The 11,949-nt window shown below is 41.0% G+C and overlaps 1 protein-coding gene across 1 annotated transcript; it reads right to left on the bottom strand.

Moving 5' to 3' along the window:
* Window positions 1-7,180: 7,180 nt before the first annotated feature.
* LOC115672217 (uncharacterized) lies at window positions 7,181-11,740 on the bottom strand. Its single transcript, XM_056316485.1, has 7 exons — window positions 11,483-11,740; window positions 11,182-11,391; window positions 10,824-10,890; window positions 9,409-9,740; window positions 9,013-9,154; window positions 8,582-8,707; window positions 7,181-7,944 (listed from the first exon to the last, which is right to left on the bottom strand). Exons 1-7 carry the CDS (start codon window positions 11,505-11,507, stop codon window positions 7,560-7,562), a joined length of 1,287 nt encoding a protein of 428 aa, XP_056172460.1. The 5' UTR covers window positions 11,508-11,740; the 3' UTR covers window positions 7,181-7,559.
* Between the last annotated feature and the right edge of the window lie 209 nt (window positions 11,741-11,949).

Here is an 11,949-nt window from a genome sequence, read left to right as displayed (position 1 = left end):
ACGTGGCGTTTTAAAGTAAATTGAGGTTTTGGGATTTAAATCAAAACCTAAAATGGCAATATCATTTGGTCAAAGCTTGTAACTTTAAAGGGTACAAGAGTAAGTGCCTAACTAGATTGCTGAAAACAGAAATAAATAAATAAAAATCTATTTGATGATGATTGAAAAGAAATAGCTAAATTTTATCAATGTCTCACCAAAGATAGAGCAATGATAATTATTGGTAGGTTTTAGCAATATGAATAACAAGACTTTTGTTGCCATCAATTATTTTTGCTAATGAATGAATTAAGCAGTCCCTCCCTCATTTGCCACATTAAGTGGATTTTTTTTACTTAATTGAGTTCAATTTGTTTTTGAATATAATTTAATTATTTTGACCAAAAAATAGATAATTTATTTATTTCCTTTTAAACATGTTCTTTCCTATATTCAGCTCTATTTTTTTTTTTTAGCTTTTTTGCTAGTTATAATAAGGAAAATGCAACATGTGTATTTCATTGCACTTGATACACTCTTAAAAGATGGGAAGGAAATTATTCTAAGGCTCCGTTTGTTTCGTGGAAAATTATTTCGGAGAAAATATTGTCCTCATTTTCCGGCGTTTGGATCGCTTAGCAAAATGAGTATGCTTAAATTTATGAAAATGATTTCCTTTTTAGTAAATTGGAAATTGTAATCCAAAAAATGACTAAATATCGGCGCTTAACCATAAACTCTACGCTTGGGGATGGGAACCCTACTGCTCATTCCCGGGTCCCCGGCATCCACAACTAAATAGTGCTTGTATATTCAGGAAAATCAAATCATATTTTCCTTTCCAAACAACGGAAAAAAAAATTCGATTTTTTTTTTCAGAATTTAGCCAGATACTGGCCAGGAAAATGGCAATATTTTCCTGGAATATGACTTACTTCCCGAAAAACATTTTCCTAAGAATGTAATATTTTTTGTGAAATAAACGGAACCTGAGATTATTTTCTTGTTGGGGGTGAATATGGTGTACATTACTCAATTTTAATGCAATGAAAAGCAGAAATTAATAGCTTTTTTTGTTAATTGAAAGATCATTGGCGAGAGGTCATGGATTGGGGTCAAACTTGGATCCCATGTATAAATAGTATTTTGACTTTCAAAGCGAAATTGCCTTTTACGTCTATGACTCTCTTACCCCATTCTAAAGTTGTGGGGCAGCCGCTTTTCTTATCACCTGGTCTTCAACACGTTCACGGTTCACGGCTTCAAAGTTCATGTCGAATGGCATTTATGCATTTGCCAAAGTTAGGTAAGGCCCCTCGGGCTCCAAAAAAACCCGACTAAACTCATGAATCAAGTAATAATCGATTGAACTCGTGTCGTGTCGTGCGCTCATTCACATGCATCTAAAGCCGACACTATGTGTGGGGTCGCATATATGAAGTCGAGGCGTGCAAGATTAGTTCACATAATGGGTACTAAAAAGACATGTCACCCACTTATAATTTGCGAATCGATTAGTATGTCAATTTTAGTATATACCCAGCAATTCTCTTCTACTTTAGCTAGTTTCCATACGAGCACCTATCTGCCCTCTTAAAACTAGATAAAATCTTTTTTTTTTGTTGGGATTCCGCTGTTACGAGAATACCTTATGAGGTGATACAAAAAGATCATGAAATTGGAGATACGAATCTGGTGTTTTATATAGATCTATAAGGTGTCAAGATTAACTGTAAGCGTTATTTAAGTTAGTAGGGACTGACATAAGCATCCGACACGAATTTGCTACATTACTCTATAAAATCTATTAAATATACTAATCGTGATGATGTGGGAGGCTACAATTGAAGATGTATATGAGTATAAAAGAGGTCTTAAGATATAATTAGGAGTGGATTAGGTTCCCTCGCAAGTAACTCAAGCTAAGTTCGATGATTACTCGAGATTAGGTTGCCTAATTCGAGCTCGAGCAACTCAAGGATTATGTCCGGTCGAGCTCGATCTCACGCTTACCAAAATACTCGGTTCAACGGGCTCATGAGCCTAATGGAGTTCTATTATTTCTTTGAAAATAGTTAATAGTTATGGAAATAGACCTGTTCATAAATCCTTAAAATTTAACAACATGCCCCATACGTAGCAATGGAGGAATTATACTTGAACTCATTAATCTCGAGCTCAAGTTTTTTTTATAACTTAATTGTAATTTAGCCGAGCAAATTCTAGGCCAAGTATTTTGATTTTCTATCAACTCGAGCTCGGACAGGGAAATTTATTATTCGATCAAAACTCGACTCGATGTTCGACTACCTAGCATGTAAATTAAGTTGTGCTTGACCTAAAACTCGAAACCAAAGGGCTCAACGCGAATGCATCCTCGGCCACAACTTACGAGAGCGCTCAACATCTCGCGACAATAACTAGCCGATGCGAAAAATGGAGTCTCGAGCTTATGATCTTCGGCGCTTCGGTCGCGATATAAAACGCCGATGCCGATACACAAAAATAATAATAAAAAATTCGCCTTCGCGATACCCGTTCGAAAGATGAGCAATTTAAACTAATTAATCAACTAATGATCCTCAAACAAATTTACATAAAATTACGCAAGGCGAGGAATGTCGAAAGGCGGAGCAATAGACTATAGAGTACAATTTTCGAACGTTCCTCGATCCTCTCGTTGGATGTCTGAAACAGACAAACCCCCCCGCTCCCCTTCGTTGTCACTGTCCATCTCATCTTTGACCTTGAAAAGGCAATATCTATATTAAAATATTTATAAAAAACAAAAGATGACAATAATTATTTGATCCGACGGTGCGTAATCTCATGACAGTCCCGCTTTCTCCCCCATCGGTCAATGTCAAACACGTGTCGCCTTCCCAGGCCGCTGGCGTCGCCCCACCGTCATGCCCTCGGCTGTCGCGTTAATTTAGCTCGCCCTTTCCATTAGAAAAAAAAAGGAAAAAGAGAAAAAAAAAACCCGCCGCCACAAATGTGGACCGTCGGATCGGATCTCCCGGCACGGTGCTCGGCCACGTGGCGGAGGGGGGGGCGGGGCGCTGTCGGTGATTCTGAGATGGACGTGCAAACCGCCGCACCGGATTGGCCCCCCCGGCCCCAGCGGCCACACGCGGGGTCCACGTCGCTGCGATCGGTGGGCTGGCCAATCATGTGGGAGCGGGACCCGAGTTGGGGGAAGAAGTCGCGGGGCCTCAACGCGGAGAACCGACCGGGATCATTTCGCACGCGCAATCGTCGGCGAGGCCCCCTTTCTCTCTCTCTTGGTTAGTAGTTGTAAAGGTCATGATTACACACGCCGGGAGTAAGGGCGAGCAAGATGAACTGCCCGAACCGGTCGGTTCTGGGCTATTCTCGAAGGCATCGGTCCGATTCCCGATTCTACAAAATTAGAACCGGTGAATTTCGGTTCGGTCGCCGGATCCAGTGTGGAACCACCCAATCGAGCCACCTGGACCGGGACGTTTTGTTTTTAATTTTTTTTGTTTGTTAAAAATCTGTGAAAAAAATCATAATCTATCTCCCATTTCACAAAAGAAGACCCTTCAAAACTGGAGCGACTAACTTTTAGTTATGCATGTGAGTAAGATAACAAGAACAAATCAAAACACAACAATAGTTGCTCATTTTAACCAAGTTTTGCCACAAAATTGAAAAAATCTCTGTGACACCTACAATGTTACGTGTAACTTATTGATAGTAAAAATGCATTGATGAACAAGAACATATTCAATTTCATTTTGAACATTAACGGCTCCATTAGCCCACTCGGGAACCGGACTGCTTGGGAACTGATCACCCCTCTCTATGTGGCCATATTTTGGTAAAACTGAAACTGAATAAAATCAAATATCAAATGCTAATCATTTCAAGTATTGGAACTTTATTAAAAAAAAACATATTATTCGATAATGGTTTAATATTGAGTATAAAATATGGTGTGGGAAAAAATTTAATTTGGTCACGTAACTCACTCCGAGCATGGTTTCATAAGCAAGTATAGTCTGTCGGTTCTTGTATTTGGTAGATATTTTAACTATGCACAAGGTCCACTCGAGGAAACCTATAAGGACTTCTCTCTCTTTCTCCGGTATGTAGATCGACGACCGCTCCATTAGATCTGTCCAAATAGATCATAAACCCATTTCTTGATCATATTTGATGAGTTGAGTTGTTATATTATAGTTATATTCAGTAAATGAGTTATAAATGAGTTTACAATGGTAAAACCTAAAATATTATGGGCGTTAAATGGGTTTACAACTTACTTAAAATAAACTCACCTCTATGATTCTCTCTTCACTCTCTTTTACCCTCACTTGATTCGCGCTTGCTCACTCTAAGCTCTCACCTCAGTTTTAAGATTAGATTCAATATGGAAGTGCTTTAATAATATATGGATTAGGTTGATTATATATCACTACAGTTGTATTGCACGAAAATTATGTCAATTTGGGTCAGACTATTTTCAACCCGATCCACCAGTTTGACGAGTCTACGCCCCATTATTGTACGAGTGCGAGGGATGCTCGTCCCTCCTTGTCGTGCTCCATGGCCATCTCATCTTTGCTCCCACGTGGCGTTCTACTGCTTAGGTTTGGATGCCTCGTTAGTTTCGCATGATCTAACAAATGAAATAAGTAGGGTGTGTATGTTCACACATGAGCTGTCCTTGGGTTTTTATGAATCCGAACTTAAAGTATTACCATGGGCCAACATATGCAGAATGTGAAAAATAAGCAAGCAGTCTGGGACCTAGCGCAAGAAAAAATGAACTTGGCTGTACTTTCCTCTGGTCAAAATCAAACGAAACTCCCCATCTGATGTTGAATTCGATTGAAGAAGCATCGAAAAGGTGGGAATCGAAAGGGAGTTCCATTCACAACGTGGGCCAGCTAGCAGCGCTCCTGTACTGAATAGCTACCGCCGTACTCGTTCGTGCTCATCACATCTCCCCAGTTCCTGTGCGCGAACCCAAGAAGGCTTCGAAGCAAAGGACTCGATACTGGTCCTCCACCATCCCAGGTCAACCTTTCGACGTGTCAAAGGTATATCAGTAGTGCTTTCTTTTCCCCTCTAATAAAGAGCACCGATATCAGTCTTCCTTAACAACAAAAGAAAGCCAACACGATTGGAGCGCAAGATCAATGCGTGAAACACAGGAGAAGTACGAGGTCTAGGTTCTTTCTGGGTCGGTGTTGCCGATCAGTACTATTATATTGGAAAAGGGCATCATCTTCGATCTGATTCATTCGTGATGCCCCGACAGATTGTGCGATGATGCACGACACTATCTGAGAGATACTATTCCTAATGATGATCAGTACTATTCTTTTTCGTTCTTTTCACGACTTGTTCTTTAGGTGGTTCTGGTCCTCCCTTATTTTTTATGAAATTATGGAGCATGCATACACACATCATGTTTTACAACTACATTTTCTTCATCTTGTTGAATGGGCGAGCATTACTTTTTTCGCACTTCCTTTTTTTTAATTTCCGGGTGTAGATTGAGATAATCTATTTCATAAAGCTTTATAGAATTGTTTAGTGTTTGTTTCGATTGTTTCGAATTTCAAAGAAGATCGGCTGATGTCATTAGTCGGTAGGGGGAACGTACCAAAAAAGTCATAAATACATTATATTGGTATCAATTCGGCTATAAACCTTTCAATTTGATCAATTTAGCCCTAAACATTTTGTATTTATGCTTGATTTCATCCGGCCAATTTTGGCCAGGAATCGCTGACATGAATGTTGGCCGTCCTGCGTGGTACAACTGGCGCTGCTGTGGATAAATTTTACGAAATTTTAATATTTTTCTGAATTTTCTATTTTTTCAGTGTGGTCGGAAAGGGTCGCCAAGCTCTCGCCAAATCTCTATAGGCAAGAACATTGAGTTATTTGATTGATTGATGGGGCTTTATATAATCTATCACTTGTTGATAATAAGCAAAAGTTGGTCATTTTTTCGTGTAACAAATCCATGAGATTTTGGTAGACCACAGCCGACTATTGTAAAAGCTTAAGCTGTTAGATAAAGACGTGATTTAATATTTAATTATTCTAACACTCCTCCTCACGCTTAGTCTGGTCTTTTTGCCTAGTACTAGGTGTGGACGTATTTAATTGGGGAGCTCTAGTTCTGATACCATGTGAAATTTTGGTGCACCACTGTCGCGTGTTCTAAAAGCTTAAACTGTTAGATGAAGACGTTGTTTAATATTTAATTATTCTAACAAAATCTTTCTTTTCTCTTTTTTCTTTTTCATTTTAGACATTAAACAGAGCCTAATGCTTCAGCTATTCCTTATTAGTCACAGACTCGTGACAGAAACCTCGATCGCCCAGGTACTTTGATGCTTTTTGATTTGTCTTAACCCCATGTGCGCATTAGGCGATTCTTATGCCGATATGGTAGCTCACGGGTCATTGCATATGATGATGGAGTCATCACATCGGTCGATAATTTACGATTAAAATGGTACGAGAAAACCATCATAACTCACTAAACAAACCTGTTACACATTATGTTTTTTTTCCTATATGAAGACAAGGTGTGAATGCACACTGGACTTTTGGACAACATTGCAGTACTCTGTGATGACGCTTTTGTGTTTGCAGCATTGTTTGTGATCTTTTTTATATGGGCTAACGCCAAATCCTTTACAAGTTTCGCTGGGCCACAGTCATCGACTTACTTATGTAGCCACCAACCTCATTCAGAAGTTTTTCTTCGTGGAAGCATCGTCTTGAGGAGATTCCACGAATATTATTACTTGGGTATCGACTAGCAAGTGATAATTGCAAATACATAATCTCAAGGCACCTAATTTTGTCGACTAGGGCAAGGCTGAGATGGAAATCGACGCTTGAGAGAGAGAGAGAGAGAGAGAGAGAGAGAAGTGCACCTATTTCTTGACTAGTTGGTCGATTAATCTTTCCTATTGGCATTTGCTCTTATGGCAAGTGGGTTTATCCTGAGATACATTTGAAGGGGAAAACCAATTAATCAGGCATGTAGGCCTCATTGATCGGTCGATGTCCCAAAAGAATATGGGTATTCTTCTCGTATTTTCTATATGAGCAAGTCTTCGATTGCTCGAGACGACAAGAGGCGGCAATAAGAGAGCAGTGATCAAAGGGAGTTTCACACAATTATGACGGTAAAGGACGTCCAGCGTTAGCTCACGAACATGACAACTTCATTAACATCAGAAACATGATAGTAATCTTTACTCCAACATGCCAACCCCACGTGGAAGTTCCTATTTTTGTGTTCGCACCCACATGTTCTATATGCATAAGCAAAATAAAGGAACAACTCCAACCCAGAATTTGTAAAAGCAAGAAACTCAATATTCAATGACATTACCGCATGATGAAACACACAGACATCACACAAAATGTACGCCTCAAAAGCCTCGACCAACCCAAAGCACCACAAGGACAAAACGAAGGAAGCCAACATGTAGCAGTCTCTCTCAACGATGTCAAACTTGCTAAAGACCTTATTCGGCATGTACAATACACAAGTTCGTAAAATATGGAGACCTTCACGCTTATAACTTCAACCACTCCAAGCAAGGACAGAGTCCCCAGCAAAATTGAGCAGGATAGTAGTCCTTCAAATAAACCTCCCTGCTATATCCGATGATGTAGAAGCTGAAGGCCCTCTTACGATGCGTCATGGTCACGCGCGTCACTGGCACGACCGAGATCGCGTGCCTCTCGCATATCACCCTTGCAGTTGGAGGCACAGAAGCCCTATCGGAGATGACTTCGGAAGAGAACTTATTGAGGAAGAACGAGTCCGCAAAGAAAGCTGGAGTGCACTGATATGCTTGAGTGTTGCACAACTGGACCCCTCTTGCTCTGTGGAAAACTTCGTCTGGAACCGAAGCGGCTCCACTTGTTGCACTCACTTTTCGGGTTGACAGAGTCTTCCTATAATGACAGAAGAGTATCTTAACCAATGTTTTGTTCAACCACCTGATGTATACTCGAGGCAAGCAAGTTAAACGGTTCTACTTCTACCTTTTAAAGGTCACCTAAATATTCGAGAGCTATGAAAACCAATACACTCATACGAAACACACACCTCACAACGTGCTATCACAACTGAGCACTGCAGACATTTTTCTAACAACATACTATCACAACTGAAAACATGAAAGCACGTTATCCAACACAATTCCTATTGTTGAATTTAAGTAGGTACTCAAATTAGAGCATCTCCAGTTCCTTCACTCGAAAGATTTCCATGATGGCTTCTCATTAAACCCTTAATGAGGTACCATTTGTGCCATAGGTAGCTGTTATCATGCTAAGTTGCTGTTAAGATGCAAACTATAGAGTCCGACAGTGGAAGCAAGAGTCAACAACACTCTGGAGACATTGAAGGTTTGCTTCCTATGGAAAAACACGCATATAGTTGTGATTGTGCAGTAACAGAGGGAGAGCAAGCAGGCATTATACATATCTTTGTCAAAAAGTACAGCATCAAGACTTCTGTGCGTTCAGTTAGTTCACCCACTAGTTCTACAGTGTAGTAAAACTTCCAAAAGCACGTGAGCACACGTACCATTTGACAACAGCAACACCTCGTGAGAGAAGAGACCCACTTCCGAGACATGTTTCGCATTGAATAAGTCCACGAGATCCACAAGTTGCGCAAGGAATCTTCCCCTTGCCAGTGCATTTGGCACATCTACGAAAATAGAATTATTAACACCATGTCATCCACAATAAACAATCAGCGTCCACTGGACGCCGTCCAGTATTCTGATGCAAGTATACATCAGGAACATCAGATGAACCAACCAACCAGTCTGCCGAAATCATCTCGCCCAACATCATGAACTATGGTGATGGGACTGAGATTTTGCACCATAAATTTGAGTTATGCAGATATTAAGCCCTAGTCTACATGGAAAAGAATGCTGATGACCCGAGAACAAGATAAAGCTTAGGAATATGTAATCAAAATTGCAAGCTTCAGAGCAAAGATATTACATGGAATCAGATCCATCTCTATGGGCAATTAAACCCCTTCCATGACAACCAGGGCATGGCGTCATCTGATTTTCTTTATAAAATCCATGTTCCTGATCTGCATTGCAAGTGGGACACACTCGATCTCCCCGTCCACCACAACCTGCACAACTTTCCTCAAGTTATGCTAGTTCATAAACAAAGCCACATATCACATGACTGATCATAATCACGACATAAGTAGAACTTCCTCGTCCTTTATATCTTGTTTTTAACCTACCTAAAATGATTATCATAGACGGCACACAGCAGATAACAGAAAAATGCTACAGAGAAGAAGGATAAAGATGGGCAGTATCACAAATGGAAACATCCTTACATGAAAAGCGGTAAAAAAATATTTATCCTAAAACATACCTGAGCATTTCTCTATAGTCTCAGAATGAGGAACTTTTGTCCGTGTCTCCTTGTAGGGAACAAATAGGACAGGAAATTGAGACCTCAGATCCAATTCCCAAATTCCCAGTTCAGGACCCTTATCCTTTCCGTCGATGTTGCCACCACGGTGGGGTTCTGTTTCTCTTATAATTTCTCTCTCCTCTAAAAAGGTATCTAAAGTTCCCACGTAAACATTGCAATCTTCAACTGCGCGAATTTTCCAAGTACGAGCAGGACGACTTCCCCAACAGCAGCGATGACCAACATGATCAATAAGCAACTCCCGTATCTCTACTTCATCCAGTATTTGCCTACATAAGGTGACACGGTGAGTAGACCATTGTTTTGGAACGCAATAGGCAAGACTTTTTAACATAACTTATCACAGAGCATAAAACAAAGGATAATTGCAGCTACACGTTAAAGTGTCATTCTAACCATGTCAAACACTGATTTCGTATGGCGAGCAATAAGGACACCCTTCAACTTTTTCTAATCGAGTTCAATACAGGATGGGATTCTGTTGGCCTTACTAAAAGGTACTTGCTATAGTTCCACACAGCGAATGGATGATAAGCCAATGTTATCACTCTTGAAAAATAACGTAAAGGAACAAAGGCATGGGTTGCAAATTGCAGCATGAAAGCATGCTGCAAATCATGTACTCGGTCCAAACTATACTGATTAAACACGGCAAGAAGGGACCTTGCGTTTTCTTGACCAGTATAATACCTAAACCCTGTTAGAAGTTCAATGAAAGGAAAAATCTACATCCCTAATATTAAAGGAAAAAGTCGTTTTTCCACTAAAGGTTCGGAAAAACAGAACTCACTTTTTTGGATATACCAACTTTCCTGAAGAGACACAACAGCATGCTTTATTACAGGACAAGACTGAAACTTTACGGAATTTCCAAAGACAAAAAAAAAAAAAAAACTTTCCTATAGGAATTGGCCGGCGAGATTTGGTTATTCCTCAAGGTTAACAGTAGCACTCCTAGTAAACCAAGCTTTCTATATAAATGTTGCGAAAGTATTCTATTAACGTTATGAATGTACCAATAGGCATCCGAAAATTAACGAAAATTAATTCATGAAATGTTTGCAATCCACAGAAGTGTCATGATCTTGCAAGCTGATTGAACAAAAGGGCGAGAGCACCAGAAAATATAACATGATGAAGATGTTTCAGCTGAGCTGAATGGACAACTGAAACTATAGCAACAACATAAGTAATTTGAAGTATAGAAGGCTGGAAGCACAAGAAGATGAATGAAACCTATGTGTCGCAACTCGTAAGGGTATGCTTGTGGAAAAGCAAAATGGTTTCAGCTAACTATTACACGCATGAAAATGATCCTCACGAAAAGCAAGGGCGACTTTAACAGATCGTACCTCTGAAATTCACTGGTGGTTCCGCCATAGTCCTCTCCATATCCACCTTGATATACAATTGCTTGCTCTGCAGAGCATAAAATTCGATAGTGACAAGAACTAAATTAACCTGCACACGTCCTAAAGTTTCGACTTTCGAGCATGAAGAGTCAAACCCAAAATCAATCAAGCCAAAGGATCACGCTTTCCTTAGTTTCGTAAGGCGAACAATGATCATAATTACAACGCTTAGCAAGTAATTACCTAACCCACATTCTTTTCAGAGAGGTATTAAGCGAACTCAGATAGACATCTACCAGAAGCGATCTCAGACACGCTCGACCCAAAATCCAAAACTCGGAGATAGCCACGCACGTACCGCCGGGATCGGGCTCGGGCGAGGAGACGAGGGCGGCGTGAATCGAGGGCGGGTAGCGTTCGGAGGCGGCGGCGGCGGACCGAATCTCGTCGACGCTGACTTCGGTGCCGGCCAGAGACGCGGTGGTGGGGATCACGGAGCCGGTCCTCCCCAGGTACTGGTACGAGCGCCACTTGTCGCTTTCCTTCTCCCCATTTTCGCTCCTTATCTCTTCAAGAAGACCCGGAAAGTCACAAGACCGCGGCTAGACATGCCAGGCAAGAAACGAAAACACCGAACCCAGAGAGCAATGGATGCGTACCTGAGAGCAGCGGTTCCTCCATCATCTGGGTCTCGGAAGGCACACACACAGAGAGAGAGACTGAAGAGACACAGAGGTAGACGTTGAATATAAATGCGGGAAAACTTGTTTCCTTAGCCAAGAAGGAAGAGAAGCCAAAAGGGTAAGCGCTTTTCGTCTGAATTCGGGCCGTAGTAGCTAAGATGGAGGAGGGTCCACGCGTTGCAGAAGTCGGTACGTGCGTGCGTCCTCGCAAATCGCTTTCATGGATTCGCGCAGGATCGAAGAGACGATTGAGAAGGCGCGCGGTGAGAAGAAGAAGGGTCGATTGCAAGAAACTCGCCACGACTTTCCTTTTCACTTCCTTGGGTCGATCCATGTGAAGTTGCCACCAAATTTCACAGGGCCGACATCGACATTGTCGGATCACAAAACCACGAATCTCGATCGCTCGTCGAACGTTTTCTCAATATTTGTAAAGTACGATG

Source organism: Syzygium oleosum, unplaced genomic scaffold (assembly GCF_021117445.2).
Source record: "Syzygium oleosum isolate NSW1041296 unplaced genomic scaffold, Sole_v2.1 Sole_v2.12, whole genome shotgun sequence".
Classification (NCBI taxonomy): Eukaryota; Viridiplantae; Streptophyta; class Magnoliopsida; order Myrtales; family Myrtaceae; genus Syzygium; species Syzygium oleosum.
The sequence above is the reverse complement of the archived record's forward strand: the minus strand, read 5'-3'. Positions and strand labels throughout refer to the sequence as shown.

Excerpts from the sequence above, each read along its gene's own strand:
- LOC115672217 (XM_056316485.1), bottom strand. The coding sequence starts at position 11,507 with ATGATGGAGGAACCGCTGCTCTCAG. Across the intron at positions 10,891-11,181 it reads GCCCGAGCCCGATCCCGGCG|AGCAAGCAATTGTATATCAA; the intron begins GTACGTGCGTGG and ends TATGCTCTGCAG. Across the intron at positions 7,945-8,581 it reads GGTGTTGCTGTTGTCAAATG|GAAGACTCTGTCAACCCGAA; the intron begins GTACGTGTGCTC and ends CTGTCATTATAG.